Source organism: Eublepharis macularius, chromosome 14 (genome assembly GCF_028583425.1).
Source record: "Eublepharis macularius isolate TG4126 chromosome 14, MPM_Emac_v1.0, whole genome shotgun sequence".
Taxonomy (NCBI): domain Eukaryota; kingdom Metazoa; phylum Chordata; class Lepidosauria; order Squamata; family Eublepharidae; genus Eublepharis; species Eublepharis macularius.
Window position 1 is genome coordinate 9,266,038 of NC_072803.1, and position 15,602 is coordinate 9,281,639.

Below are 15,602 nucleotides of genomic sequence, written 5' to 3' on the forward strand. Positions count from 1 at the left end.
ACCAACCGTCGGTGGCAGCCAGTACTAAAAGGAGGGGGGGGGGGCTGGATCCCCTCTGAACCTGACGAGCTCACAGGTGTTTCTGTGGCCTTTCTGCACGGGCCACGCCTGGGTCCCATTCAGAGCCGCACGGCCGCTTTGCACGTGTGAACATGGGGCGACGCGGGTCCGATCCGCCTGACTCCAGAAGTCCGCGCCCCTCCGGGATCCGGGGCCCTACAGGAGGTGCTGGGGGCCACACAGCTCCCCGCCTTCGATGATGTCCACCTCGTCGTCGGCCTCCTCCAGGAGGAAGGCCGGCGGAGGGGCGCCTTTGCGGGGCTCGGGGGCGGTGCGGGCTTTGTCCGAGGAAGGTTCGGGCTCCGTCTCGCTGGCTCCCTGCTCGGCGCCCTCCTCGGCGCCGGGCGCTTTGGGCTCGTCCTGGCTCTTCCTCAGCTGCTTTTTGTGCTTCATCCGCCGGTTCTGGAACCACGTCTTCACCTGCAAAGAGAAGTGGGCGCGTTTGCTCTGGCGCTCGTCTGAACGGAGAACCCGCGTTCGGACGGGGTTCGTTCACGGCTGGGAGCGGGAAGACAGACGAGGTGGCATGCAAACAGGAGCAGAAAGGCTCGATTGGCTTGCAAAGGAGGGTTCGGGTTCGGAGTGGCGGGTTCGGATTCGGAACGGGTTTCCGCTATAGGGAGAGGGAAGAGCGTAAAATGTTGGGGGTGGGGGGGAGACAAGAAGACGCCCGTGCTTTCTTGAGCGGAGTGGAGGACACGCCTCGACCCTCCGGCCCCTTCATTTCACCTGGCCACGGTCTCCGAAAGCCTCGTCTTGCACTTTTACAGGCGGGAAACTGAGGCCGGGCTGGGCTTGCCCGCGGCTTCTTAATGTTAACTCCTCCCCGCAACTTCACCTATAGAAGACAGGCTACAGTTCCTCGGTGGGGAGAGGAAAGCACTCTGCACATGCTCAGAGACTGAAGTGAGAAGAAAGTTTGCTGGTTGCGGGGAAGGTCAAAAGTTTGAAACCCGAGGGTCAGCTTGTGCCTTCAGCCGCGGAGTGACACATTGCAGGAGGTCGCACGTGGGGCTGCTGAATCCCTGTTCAAAACTCCCTGCAGGCAGAAAGCTAGCGAGTCAGGGAAAGAGGAGGGGCAGCCTTCAAGTTCTCCCTGACATGCTATTCCTAAAACTATCAGAAGAGCCCGGGTGCATTAGTGGGACATCTAGTCCAGTATCGGGTCTCCCCCAGTGGCCAAGCAGTTCCTCGAGAGGGGACAGAGGCCAAGCTGCCGCTGCCTCTTAATGGCTCTTCCGTGATGCCTCCAGCACCGTTGTTGAGAGGTTGACTGCCTCTAAGCCTGGAGGTTCCTTCCTTTTTTTAACCACCATGGCTAGTCGCCACTGAGGGTCCCCCCTCCCATGAATGTCTCTATCCCCCCTTTCAAGCCGTTCATGCTTTACAGATATTCTGAACGCGTGAACCTTGAGCTGCCCCGAGCACGAGGAAGGGGGAGAAGGCTACCCTCAGCCAGAGGGGGCCTGGCCTGCGCTGCCAGCTCCTCTCCAGAGAAGCTCTCTTTCCCTCATTTCAGACGTACGGAGAGATGGCTTCCTTTCTCACGTGCTACGTGTTAGCCCCGGGCGCCAATGCTGCTTAGCCTCGGTTCAGAAAGGAAGCTCCGGCCTGCAGCCCGCTGGTTACAAGGTTTAGAGCGGGGTTTTCAAATCTTTGAAAGCTGCGGGCACGAAAGTCCCAGCGCACGTCTGAGTGGAAACCTAAACACGTGTCACGTCGTTTGTCCCTGGTTATCCTAGACCTGCCCATCACCCCTTCCATATAACTGAAACTGCACTCCAGGGGCCCTTTGCCGTTGTGTGCTTGTGCACGACGGGCAGTGACTGCGCACTGATTACATAAATTATCTCCCCCCCCCCCCCGCTTTGCAATGCCTCTCATTTTTGTTCCTTCTGTTTTTACTGTTTTGGAAACGTTATCCCGAATTGCCTTCTCCTGTGCGGAAAGGCCAGGGGAAAAGAAAACAGGGCTTAACCAAAAAAATTTTTTAAAACAATTCTAGCAGAAGCTTTGTTTCCTTTAGTTTATTCGATTTCTAGTCCGCCCTCCCCGCAGGCAGGCTCAGGGCGGATTACAACTACAGCCAACTTCTTCAAATCCGGTAAACGGACCCTCACCTGGCAGTTATTTTATGTAAGCTTGTGAAAAAATGGTGAGATGAGTACGTGTGTTTTGAAACTTTTTAGATCCAGAGGAGTTAGCCATGTTAGTCTGTAGTCTCAAAATAGTGAAGAATCCAGTAGCACCTTTAAGACTAACCAACTTGATTGTAGCATAAGATTTCGAGAACCACAGCTCTCTTCGTCAGATGCAAGAGAGCTGTGGTTCTCGAAAGCTTATGCTACAATCAAGTTGGTTAGTCTTAAAGGTGCTACTGGACTCTTTGCTATTTTGAAACTTTTTGATAGCTTTGCGTAAAAACGCCTGCCTGGTGAGGATCCGCTCCGGGCCTCGAAGAAGGGGGCTGCGGGCGAGCAAAGCTTATGCTGGAATTCAGAAATAAGCGAGTGTCCCAGGATTCTTTTTTTCTTTTCATCTAAAGCCCACCCCCTCCGAAGACCTAAAGTCCAGAGCCTAAAATCCCGACGGGAAGGAGCTGCTGCGATTAAAATGTGGACTTCTCCGCCAGGGGATGTATCGATGGCCACAGCCATAAAAGGAGCTTGGAAAGATTCGCGGAGGAGAGTCTATCAGTGGCTAAAGGGACTAAAGGGACCCTCCACATCCAGAAGCAGTGTACCTCTGAACCCCATTGTCAGGAGAAAGCTTCTATGCGTTGCTGCCGGCCCTGCAGGGTTGGCCACTGTTGGCCACCTTCCATGGGGCAGGATGCAGGCCTAGACGGGCCTGGGTCCGGTCTGGCAGCACTCCCTCCCACCCACCCACCCCCGGTCTTACCTGGGTCTCGGAGAGGCTGAGCGCCGTGGCCAGCTCCACGCGTTCCGGCGTGGAAAGGTAGCGCTGGATCTCGAAGCGCTTCTCCAGGCCCGAGAGCTGCGAATCCGAGAAGACGGTGCGGGCTTTCCGGCGGCGGCAGTGCTTGCCCGGCAGCTCGGCGTGCGGGTGCGGCTGGAAGAGGGCGGGCACTGGCACCCCTGCAGGGGGAGCGGGGAGCGGGAGGGGGACACAAGAAGAGCCCTACTGGGTCGCGGGACCAAAGATCCGGCCCCAACAGCCCTCTCTTGCGTGTTATCCCCCGGCGATTGGCATTCCAGGGTAGACTGCCTCTGAAGAGGGGCTCCCTTGCTAGACCATGCTGACTGCTAGGCCTCCCTGAGCCTTCGTTTCCCTTTGGAATGCGCTCTTTCCCCAATTATAGATCCAGAGGAGTTAGCCGTGTTAGTCTGTAGTAGCAAAATAGTAAAGAGTCCAGTAGCACCTTTAAGACCAACTTTATTGTAGCATAAGTTTTCGAGAACCACAGCACTCTTCGTCAGACGCATGTGACGAAGAGAGCTGTGGTTCTCGAAAGCTTATGCTACAATAAAGTTGGTTATTCTTAAAGATGCTGCTGGACTCTGTTCTTTCTCTAAGAATCCCATTCAAGAATTCCAAATGCCGCTTCCTAATAAACCTCTCCCCGCCACCACCACCAGCGAGCACACAAGCACACACACGCAAGCACACGTACATGCACGCGCACAAACACACACAAACACAAAGACAAACACCCACAAGGCCCCTTCGCCTGCATTTCCCATTCCGCGAAAACACACAAAAGGCGCGGAGCCCCTTCTCTTCCTTACCCCCGACCCCGAATTAAATTAGAATTGTAAACCCTGGAGTAGGGACCCCCCTACACCCAACTCTTCCGCCCCTCCAGATGGGGGCTTCCTTTGGGGAGCGGGGGGACAGAGCCCCCCGCCCCAGTTCTGTTCCAGCCTCTCCCGCTCCCCTCCCCTCGGCTGCCCGCTTCGCTAACGAGGCGTTGAAAGCTCCCCTTTATGCGCTGAGAAATGTTGGGGAGTCCAAAAGCGAGAAGCGGCGCAGGAGAGATCCAGGTGCGCAGCGATGCTGGTCTGCAGTCGAAGGGCCAACTGGATTTCCAGGGCATGGTGGACTAAGGGACCCCTGACCTGGAAAGCTCGTCGCTCGGAAATCTAATTAGTCTTTAGGGGGCGACTGGGCCCGGATCTTGTTCCTCCCAGAGAGGTGAACCACAATGCGGGAAGAGCTCCAGGCAGCCTCTGCCTGGCGGATGGAGCTCCCCTCCCAGGGCCTGTCTGTGGCATCTGGTCCATGGTTTTGCCTGCCACCCTTCGCCATGGGTTACGCGCAATCTTCATCCAAACCTCAAGGATAGCCCCCTTTCCTTTAACCCGGAGGGTGTGTGTGTGTGTGTGGCGTAGACCACTTTTTGCTTGAGTAAGCGGATTCCCTAGGTGTCATGTGTGGGTGTGCTTTCGCGTGTCCTCCTCTCCAAGTCGAAGCGGGGCTTTCTCGGAAAAGGACGTGCCCCCCACGCCTCTCTGGGTCCTCCGAAAGTTTTTCCCGTGAAGGAAATCTGCCTTTGAGCTGGTCAATTCGGAAGGGGCTGGGAGCTTTCTCTTCCCATTGCCCCCCTCCACCACCACCACTGAATAGTCTAAGGTGGGTAGCGGTGTTGGTCTGCCGTGGATCAGCAAGGTCCGGGTCCAACAGCACCGTAAAGACCAACTAGATTTCCAAGGAAATATTTTTTCTCTTTAGCTTGTGCCTAAAATAACTCCCCCTCTTCCATGCAGGCGGCCTCTTCTTCACCAAGGGGCCCTGGACTCCCTGGGGAAGCCTGGGGGTCTGTTGCTGAGCCAAAGTTTGCCGCGCATCAGCTGCGAGGAACCGTGCGGAAACACTTGTAGTGAAATGCTTATCCAGATACACAAAAACATTTCTCGGCCCGCAGTCCCCCCCCTCTTAAATCAATGGGGGGGGGGAGGCAGGGCGAGAAGAGTTAATCCCCCTTTCTCAGTCAAGTGGCCCTGATCCATCGGATCCTCCCATCTACACGTGACACTGGAATTCCCCGAATGCGACTCCGAAAGTGTAATTTGACTCAAAACACACGTTCGCTTTGCTCCAGACCCTTCGAGGCTGCCCATGTATATTGAAATCATTGAGAATATTTTATATCTTGAACTGAATTAAACTGGTTGCGTATTCTACGATCACGCAGAGGCAGGTAAAGAGACGAAGTCTACGCTGTGTCACAGTTCAGCCCGGGGATTTTCAGTGCTCGTATATTACGCTTCTATTATTTTACACTTCTGTTATTGTTATTATTATTATTATTATTTCGTCATGTATTTGCAGTTCAAAGGAAGGACGGAATATAAATAAATGAAGAAAAATCAACATCTTTTTAGTGCTTCATTGAATGTATTTTGGAGAGCTTTTCAAAAACTAAAAAGGATTTCTTTTTCCTGGTAAGGGGATGCCATTTTTCTTCCCGTATTTAATTTCGAATTACTCCGTTTGAACTTCAGACGAGTAACGTTACCCTTGGGGTACGTTAAGATTGGGACATTTGCGAAGGTGAACAATTTCCTCCACCTTTCCATTCCATAGCGCATTTACAAAACCGATTCCGCATAAATCAACAGTTAGCCAGTTATTATTATTATTTAATCTGTTGCAAACACCAGAGTGTTCGTCAAAGGAAAAAAGAGAGAGAACTGGTCCCAAATTCAGCCCATTTTCCTTTAAAATACAGATCCTAAACAATTTCTAAAATTACGCAGCGAATATTTTATCTGATTCCTTCGGGGGGAGAAAAATCCAATGTGTTTAGTCCGTGTGATACCGATCCGTTAAAGCAGGCCCTGCTTAAGATATGGCTGTGGCCACATTTTTGTTCTCTTCGTTCCTCCTTTGAGAACCTCTTACAATCTTTTTTTTTTTTTTGCGGGAGGTGGGGGGCACACATTTGCTTCTATAAAATTTAAAATAATTTACTTAGATGGGATTTTCAGAGTTCAGAGAAGCACAAACGGTACTATAAAGTCGCAGAAGACGATTCCGGTGTGTCTGATGATATTTTTACGTGGGTAGCCGTATTGGTTTGCAGTAAAACAGCAGGATTGGAGTCCAGCGACACCTTGTCTGAAGAAGAGAGCTCTGGCTCTCGAAAGCTTACATCGTGGAGATCCTGCTGGCCTCTAAGGTGCCCCTGGACTCGAATTCAGTCTGCTGTTTACCAATCCCCAAGAAAATCGCAAGATCAAACGCCCTTCGCTGGAAAGTCAATTTCTATGAAATGGACTCTTACAAAGGAGCCTGAGTAAAACCAACGGAAAGTAACCGGGGTGGTCTGCCTGAAACGGCCGTCTTTGCGTATCTGTTTTGGAGGTATTTACTGGTAAACTTCCACCGACGTTTCGCTCTATCCTTTTTTTTCCCTGGCCTAGAGACGCAGACCTCTCTCTTCAAAGGAGAAAAGGACTCAAAAGTTGCCGTTGCTGGTCAACTCTCTGTTACTTTGCTAACTAGAACAAAGAGGGGGAACAAGATGGGGAGAAAGTTTGAGGGCCCCCTCGGTGCTGCTGTCAAGGCCAGGAATGCACCAAAACCGGGGCCAGCAGCATCGAAGTACCCCAACCGACCTGCTCTTGCGCCTTCGCTTAGCCCAAACACCGGGGAGGTCCAAGATTCGGCAGCGGCCGCTCCCCATCACCCCCCCGTAAACCCTCCTCTCCGGATCTGGCCCCACGACCCTCCCTAGGGAGAGGCTTACCTGAGGTGGTCAGGAAATAGGGGTGGTGGTGGTCCGGCTTGTGGAGCGGGTGGTGCGGGTGTGGCGCTAGGAGCGTGGGGGCTGGCATCAGGGGGTACCCATAGTCCAGGAGAGGCACCCGGGAGGCCAAGGGGCCGTGGAAGTGCTCGGGGGCCACTTCTCGGAGGGGCTTGGGCTTGTGGAGCAAGATGTCCTCGATGAAGAAGGAGGTCGGCCTCTGGGAAGACACCGAGTGCACCGGGTGCGAGGTGAAGTTGAGGTTCATCTCCTCCCGGGGCTGGAGACGGAGCTGGGCTGGGACGAGGCGCTGCCTTCCCCGGGGCTCCCTGGGTGAAGCTCCGATCCGGCCGCCTTCCTGCTTCCCCTCTCGGTGTGGAGGAGCCGAGAGAGAAGAGCCAGGTGGGTCTGGGGCTTTCGGGGCGGTGGGGGGGATTTGTGCCTTCGAGGGCCGCTTCCGAGGGGATCTCCAGTGAACCAATCGCGAACTAGCAGGGCGGAGGGAACGCGCTTTTGCCCAACGTCGCCCACATGAATGGCGAGAGTTCGCGAGGGAGGGCGCCGCTGTCCGTGGTGCTGAATGGAGGGTGGGCGCGAAGGAGCCAAAGATGGTTAAGAAGAGCGGCTCCGCGGTGGGAAATGGATGCCCATGGCACGGGAGACAAGGGAAAGGATGGCAGTCTAAGGAACCCTTCATTTCTCCTTTCTATATCTCTTTTCCTCTATACCCTAAACACATCCATGTAGAGAAATAGCCAGGTTTGAGTCCAGTGGCACCTTAGACACCAGCAAGATTTTCAGTGCAAACTTGAGGGACGAGTGGAGAAATAATTTGCTTCTTGAGTGTATCATCATGGGTGGTGACCACATGTGCAGAGATTTTGCGGCAGGTAAGCTGAGACAACCACCAAGGAAGGCTCTGCAGAGGGAGGCAATAGCAAACTGCCTCTGCTTCTCACTTGCCTTGAAAGCCCCTTGCTGGGGTTGCCATAAGTTGGTTGCAACTTTGACGGCACATCTGCACACTGGCTAAGACCATTGTGCAAGGCAGTCTGCATGTGAATTCCGCATGTGTCCTACCCTGATTCCACACGTCCTCTCATAAAGTAACTGGCAATGCCAAAATATAATTTCTAAAGTATCCCAGAGTGGGAAGATGTAGTTTAGAATGATAGCTTAGTAGTAGGCACTTTTGGGCCCATCACCATCTCTCTGTTTTCTGTTCTGTAACAGCCTGTTGTAAGTTCAGTTAAGATAAAGGCAGTAATGCAATCTGAACATAGAAAAGTGCAACGGAAATTATTAATAACAACAATAGAAGGCCCCCTGTAGAGAAAGGCAGGTGCTCTTGAAAACAATCCTATGTTTATATTGGTGCAAAGGGTGATTTTACCATGAACAGGTAACATTCCTCCCATAAACCTTTAATGGTGGAAGCCTATGTTTAGTCCTCAAGTCAATGGGGCTTACTTCTTAGAAAATGTGCCTAGGAAGGTAGCCTCAAAATAACAGTATTTTATTAATAAGTCTGGCCACTCACAGTTAAATACTTCTAAGGGATAAGGCTGCAATTCTATGCATACTTGGGAGTAAATCCCAACAATTTCATCAGGATTTAACTTCTGACTTCATTGATGTACATGTACATCTGGTGGGAAGTGGCATGGAATTTTTGTTAGTAGCAACTGATAGTTAGTAGCAACTATGGTCATAGATCCTGAGGAGTTAGCCGTGTTAGTCTGTAGTAGCAAAATCAAAAAGAGTCCAGTAGCACCTTTAAGACTAACCAATTTTATTATAGCATAAGCTTTCGAGAATCAAGTTCTCTTCATCAGATGCCTGATCAGGCATCTGATGAAGAGAACTTGATTCTCGAAAGCTTATGCTATAATAAAATTGGTTAGTCTTAAAGGTGCTACTGGACTCTTTTTGATTTTAGTAGCAACTGTGTCTGATAACCAAAGGCCTTTGGATGTATGCACACGAGAAAATTGAATAAAGAATACAGTGGCTTTGTGCACTTTTGTGCACAACAACATTTATTTTCATGCCTGCTCTGTAAAGCTAAACTGAGTCATGGTATTCTGTTATAGCCACACAGAGAGAATATAATGTCTGAACACTGATGTAAAACTGGGGGTTTGGTATCCAAAACTCTGCAGTTCATCTGTTACATTACCCTGTTTAAGTTGCAGCACTTCGGAAATTTCTAGTTTGTTCTGATGCACAGCCATTGAAGCTCTAAACATGGCTGGGAGCAGGGCTTTTTTTCAGCTGGAATGCGGTGGAATGGAGTTCCAGAACCTCTTGAAAATGGTCACATGGCTGGTGGCCCCGCCCCCTGCTCTCCAGACAGAGGGGAGTTTAGATTGCCCTCTGCTCCAAGTGGTGCAGAAGGCACTCTAAACTCCCCACTGTCTGGAGAACAGGGGGCGGGGCCAGTAGCCATGTGACCATTTTCTCTGAGGGCAACCCACTGAGTTCCACCGCCTCTTTTCCCAGAAAAAAAGCCCTGGCTGGGAGCAAGCGTTTTTAAAAATTAGCCCAAATCTTCCAAAGCTTTTTTTTTAAAAAAATGGGCTTCATTCCTTCTCACCTTGGAGTTGTTTGTCATATTCCTTTATATCCAACTTCCTCCTTGCTTCTCCCAAACATTGTCCTGTTGGGATTTTATTCCATTTCATGCGCCTTTTAATCTTATGCTTCACCCCTTATTATCTATTTTTCTCCCTATCCTTGTATCTCTCTTTGCTTGTTTGCGTGTGTGTTTTTACCCCCTCCTAATCTGTAACATTCATTTCCCCAGAGTCAATTTGCTAAAATTAGGGTGATACACCACATCATAGCTGAGATAATTTCGGCTCGCATCTCAGAAAATTGCTCTAATTATTGATGTTAAATTTGGGGAAATTAAAAGAAGGCACTTCTTCTTCATCTCCCTGATTTTAAGCTCTAATTTGTCGAAATCGAGTTGTCATCATAATTCCAGTCAGGGGCTGTTAATAGTCAAAATGTTTTAATAGAGCCAGAATTCTCGCAACCCATGCTATTAGATAATTAGGAGGGATGTTAGAAAGACAAGTGGTAATCCTTGGGCGCACGGACTGCGGCTCCATCTGATCCAGCAGGTAGAACAAATTAATTACCCAAATCAATTAGACGGAAAAGTACAGTTCTTCAGGAAGTGTAAACCGCGGCATCCATATGCATGAGCTGGTAAATGGTAAATAAATGGCAAAACCTCGAAAATAATAGAAACGGCAATCATGATAGTTTAATGAACCTGCAACTCAGAGAACACGAGTTAATGTTACGCTAACTCCCTCATGTTTGAGTGTGCAGGGTAATGAAAGAGGCCTCAGGAAGATTCACCCCCGTTGGGGTGTTCTGGAGATCACCACGTCACCTTGCAGTATTTGATCATTAATGAACCTTGTCATAATGGAAACATTTTAAAAAAAACCCTAAACGCTTGAATTAAGGACAATTGCATTTCTTTAGTGGTTCTCCAATGTTATGCATTGGGACCCACTTTTACTGTGACTGTAGTATACAAGACCCACTTGCAAAGTAACAGAACACTGGTTTGCCCCTCCCCAGCATGAAACACAGGGATCTCATATCAGTTAATATTGAACAAGCTTGTGATTTACGTTTCATGTTATATGACATGACTGAGCAAAAGGCTGAGCAACCTGGCCATTGGGCACATTATGCTCCAGATCTGGCCACCGAGCCTCTCCCAGCTCCTCCTCTTCCTCCTTTCTGACCAGAATTGGCCCGAGGATTTTTGGCACCCTTTGCCACCTCGTCTCACCCTTCTGCAGGGAAGCTACTGCCTGCCTTGCCCCCAACTCTGCAAGGAAGCTACTGCCACCCTCCTCCCCTCCACTGCACTGTGGGGAAGCTGCCCCTCACTCACGCAGCTCTCACTAGGGCTGGGTCTGTAGCTTGCGGCAATACCACACCTCTCAACAGGGGCAGAGTGGGAGGCAAAGCGCCCTGTGCCCCAGCCTGCTCACGATCCCACCTCAGCCACCAATGGAGGGTGGAGGGAAATGACAGGCTTGCTGTGGGCCACCTGCTGGGGTTGGGGGCATTGCCTGGGGGCTGCCACTTCATGAGGCAGACCCTAATGCTGTGGACAGACAGACAAGATGGTGAGAGCGCTGACTTTGGCACTCTTCTAGTGCCTGAAACCACCATCTTGGTGTACCTAATGGATGGGCTACTCACCTTTGGGTTTGCCTTCCTCTAACCAGGGAGATCTATGAGTGCAGGGCAGCTTTCACTTGATGCAGATACAACAGACATCTGGATGTGTCACCCTCACATGATCTTAGCATTTCAGTGCCTTCATCTGGTTAAGGGAGCACATGGTGGTGGTAGAATGTGGCTCTGTGGAGAATAGTAAAAAAAACACCCACCAAACATGTTTAAGTCCTTGGGTGCATCTAAAGGGACCTTTTGGATTCAGTTAGAGAAGATGTATCAGTCTAAAGGTACAGGGCTAAGCTCCCATTGCTGTGAATGGTTGTCACGTCTTGTGTGCATTTGCAATTAAGTTATATTACATTCTCTGTATTGTTGTGGGTACCAGCGTCCATATCTTCAGTATCACGTGTGCAATCTGTAATCCTAGGGAGTGGCTTTTTATGCCTTGAAAGGAACAGGCTTTTTTCTTCATCCGACCCCTGTGCAATGTCACACAAACTGCTTTTCCATTTCAAAAGCAGTGCTGTATAGTGGTCAGAGTGCTGAGTTATGACTGGGAAGACCTGGGTTCAAATTCTCAGTCAGCCATGACTGCTAGAGGATACCTTGGACCAGTCACTGTCTCTCAGTCTACCGTACCTTCACAGGGTTGTGATGAGAACAGAACGGAAGAAGAGAAGAACCTTATATTCTGCTCCAAGCTCCTTAGAGGAAGACAGGAAAAAAATAAGACCAACAGACAGAGATAAAAGTGGTTTGCCATGTGGGATGGGGAGTACTGTACAAGCACAGAATTAGATTGTCCTGCTCTTTGGATCCTGGCCTCTGGATACTCACATTCATTTAGACAAGTATTTTAGCCAGGCTTACAAAAATCTGTAATCAGACATCATGTTAGTTGTTTGCTATCACTAATAATTAAGAATTGCTATGCACCCAGCTGCCTATGCATAGAGATGGGCGCACCATTCCCAAATAATGGCCTTCTTTCCTCCAGAGGCCACACTGATATATGCACGCGCCCCTTTCTGAAAACCCAGTTCCTGCCTCGCTTTAGGAATTGGGCTCCATACTTTGAGAGCCAATGGGCTAACAACTTTTCATGTAGGAGCAAATTGGAAAAGCAAATGAATTAACTGCAATGGAACAAGCTTAAAGCCCACCTCATTAATGGAGCCGGCTCGGGTAGGGAGACAGCTAAGCGGCTTGCCTCTCACCATTTCATCTAAGGCAATTACTTCTTAGGGAGGGCTGGAGCTTCTCTTTAGCCATCAGCGATATTTCTTTTTCAAAGAAGATCCAAAGATTAAAGAAATGGGGCTTCTGCAAAGCCTAAGGGTTGGGGGAGGGAAGCTGCAAAGGGAGAGAAAGCAACATCAGGATGAAGGTTAAAAGGAACACTGCCGGTGCTCAAAGATCAATCTTTTCTTGTCCAGGAAGGAAGGAAAGATGGAGGCAGTGCTTCTTTTTACAGTCTGGGAGACAGAACAATGGAGATACTGGGAGAATGCAGGTTTATTCTCATGTATGGGGCCCTTGATGCAATTCTGTATGAATCAACTCCTATTACCATCTTGAGTGTGTGTCTCAATTCCTTGTTGAAATCGGAAGCATGTTTCTGGCCCTCATGATTATGAAGGTTCATTTAAAAGGAAATATATTTATGGGGAAACGCACAGCAAACATTTTAAGAATGTCTTAAAAGTTTCAGATGGTTGTGATTCTCGAACACTGCAGTTTTCCTGGTCATCATAGTCGAGATATTTCACTTAAATGTTGATGGAGGAAAGGAGGTGGAGGGAACTTCGGAGTTTGCACGTGAGAATCCATTTGTGCCTGATTTATCCCTGAAAATAGTGCAAGGAGCTGGTGCCACCTGCCCTTTACATAAAAGCGGGAGAGAAGAACTTAGTGGGACAGCCATGGCTCCAGTGTGGATCAGGTGAGGATCATCTGCTTGGTATGTAGAAGGTCCCAAGTTCAGTCCCCAGCCTATTGTTTTGAAAGGATCCGGTAGTAGGTGAGGTGCAACTTCTGCCCCTGAGACCCAGAGAGCAGCTGCCAGTCTGAACAGACAATATCAATCTTGATGGACTAACGGTCTGATAAGGCAGCTTCATCTTTCATTTTTGTGTAATTGCGGATGTATATAGCTCCTTCACATATACGGAGAGCTGCAGCAGCACAGTTGGTAAGTGGTCGGGTTGCAAATTAGCACTCTGCTGGTTTGAATCCCACTACTGCCCTGAGCTCAGCAGGCAGCCTTGGGTGAATTACTTCTCTCAGCCCCAGCTCCCCAGCTGGGATGTGGGGATAACAACAACACTGGCTTTGTTCACTACTCTGAGTGGAGCACTAATCTGTCCAGAAGAGTGGTATATAAGCACATGGTGGATGGGCGGGTGGCCATCAGGCAGACAGGCCGATCGATCGATCGATCGATCGATCCAGTTTGGTGTAGTGGTTAAGAGCAACAGGATTCTAATCTGGAGAACCAAATTTGATTCCCCACTCCTCTGCTTGAAAGCCAGCTGGGTGACCTTGAGTCAGTCACAGCTCTCTCTCAGAGAGCTCTCTCAGCCCTACCCACCTTATAGGGTGATTGTTGTGGGGATAATAATAACATTAACACACTTTGTAAATCACTCTCAGTGGTCATTATCCTGAAGTGTAGTATATAAATCAAATGTTGTTGATGATCAGTTGATAGATAGATAGATAGATAGATAGATAGATAGATAGATAGATAGATAGATAGATAGATAGATAGATAGATAGATAGATAGATAGATAGATAGATAGATAGATAGATAGATAGATAGATAGATAGATAGATAGATAGATAGATCGATGGAGCAGACATAAATTAAACCAGACTGTTGGCCCATCTGGGTTATTGTGACTGCCAATTCTGATTGGTAATGGTTCTCCAAGGTCACAGGTCTGCCCTATGATTGGAGATTGGAGCTGGAAGTCTATGCTTACCAAGCTTGTGCTATTTAGTGGCCCCCTCTTCAGATACACTGCTCTTGACGCCCTTTCTGCATTAGCACAGTAATTAAGTGGTTCAGTTGTGAATCAACACTCTGCTGGTTCCAATCCCACTACTGCCCTGAGCTCCGCAGGTGGCCTTGGGTAAGCCCTTCTTCTCTGCCCCAGCCCCCCGCCCCAGCCCTGTATCATGGGGATAACAACTCTGACTTTGTTCAGTACTCTGAGTCGGACACTAATCTGTTTAGAAGAGCAGTATATAAGCACAGTTGTTGTTGTTGTTGTTGTTGTTGTTGTTGTTGTTGTTGTTGTTGTTGTTGTTATCCTGACCCTTGACCCATCCTCCTTAAATATCTTTTCCCTTGTCTCTTTTTTAAAAGACTTATTTGCATATATCTATTTATTCCACTCCTCATTACTACAAAATGCAGGGCAAGTGCATTGTAGAACTAGGCTGTAAGAAAGGCAAAAGTTTCTTAAAACTTTGGAAATGCAACTGTTCAAATTGCTGGGTGATGTAGCAAGATCATCTGGACGAACCTACCATTGGGCCCAAGAGGATGATGGGAGAGGCTGAACTGGCAGCTCAGATGTTTCCTCGGAATCTATTTTTTTCTTTCAATTAGGTTCCTTCTTCACTTGGTCACATACTAATTATCCATCTACCGACCATGGTATACACATGGGCATTATGCTATCCCTGGAGACCAATGTAATTATTAAAACTAACTCCATCTGTGCAGTGAGATCCTTATTAATCCCTTCTTCTGTTATAGATCTGCTCTATTGTTGCCATAACCCATTAACTTGGTTAATTTTCCTTCATTCAGGTCATCTTGTAATCATTCCACATTTTGATTCACTTCTTGGGCTGTTTTGTTCAGAAGAGTTCACTCCCACCTGGCACTCCTGGGTTTCATTTGATGATGTACGGATCATCATCGTTTGCAGCCTTCTTAAGCTAAGTAACGGTCCCTCTTTCTGGTTTTACTGATCCATCTTTGTTTGACATAGTGCAATTTACTCTGTGCAAGGGTATACTGTGATATAGAAATAAATAGGTCACCTAGTCTAAATTCCATGATCTAAACCAAAAGTGGTTTCCCTGAACATCCAAAGAAGAACCCACAAGTTCCCTTAAGTAAAGCGATCCATAGTTGGTGTTCGAGAAAGGTTATACAGCTCCAACGGGCAAGTTGTTCCATAGAGGAGGGCCTGTAGTTCCATGCTAGGATAATGCAAAAAGAGAGAATCAAGGAAAGGAACTCAAAAGGGAAAAATGGCCCCGAAAAACTAACTACAAGTGCATTGCTTATCCAAAAGCATGAGACATTTTCTATAACAAAATTCTTTATCTCAATATTTAATTTGTAAAGTGCAATTTTATACAATTTCTAAAGTGCTACAAGTGCAAAATTATTTTTGTATCCCTTTTTTTATATCCAAAGCATGTAAAGACATCAACTATAGTCAACTCCCCCCCGCTCCATGAGTCGAGGAAACTCCTGCTTAAGGTTACATCCAATCAAGGAGTGGCCACTTCCCAGAGGAAACGGCTTTAGCATAACACTGTAATCAACTCCTTGATACATTTACACTTTACAAAATGAATTTTGAGATAAAGAAT

The 15,602-nt window shown here is 48.5% G+C and overlaps 1 protein-coding gene across 1 annotated transcript; it reads right to left on the minus strand.

Annotated features, from left to right (window-relative positions):
* Window positions 1-216: 216 nt before the first annotated feature.
* BSX (brain specific homeobox) lies at window positions 217-7,037 on the minus strand. Its single transcript, XM_054997166.1, has 3 exons — window positions 6,773-7,037; window positions 2,962-3,158; window positions 217-480 (listed from the first exon to the last, which is right to left on the minus strand). The coding sequence occupies exons 1-3, from the start codon at window positions 7,035-7,037 to the stop codon at window positions 217-219; spliced, it is 726 nt and encodes a 241-aa protein (XP_054853141.1).
* Between the last annotated feature and the right edge of the window lie 8,565 nt (window positions 7,038-15,602).

Coding starts and splice junctions, on each gene's coding strand:
- BSX (XM_054997166.1), bottom strand. CDS start 7,037: ATGAACCTCAACTTCACCTCGCACCCGGTGCACTCGGTGTCTTCCCAG. Junction 3,159..6,772: donor CTATTTCCTGACCACCTCAG/GTAAGCCTCTCC, acceptor CTCCCCCTGCAG/GGGTGCCAGTGCCCGCCCTC. Junction 481..2,961: donor TCAGCCTCTCCGAGACCCAG/GTAAGACCGGGG, acceptor TTCTCTTTGCAG/GTGAAGACGTGGTTCCAGAA.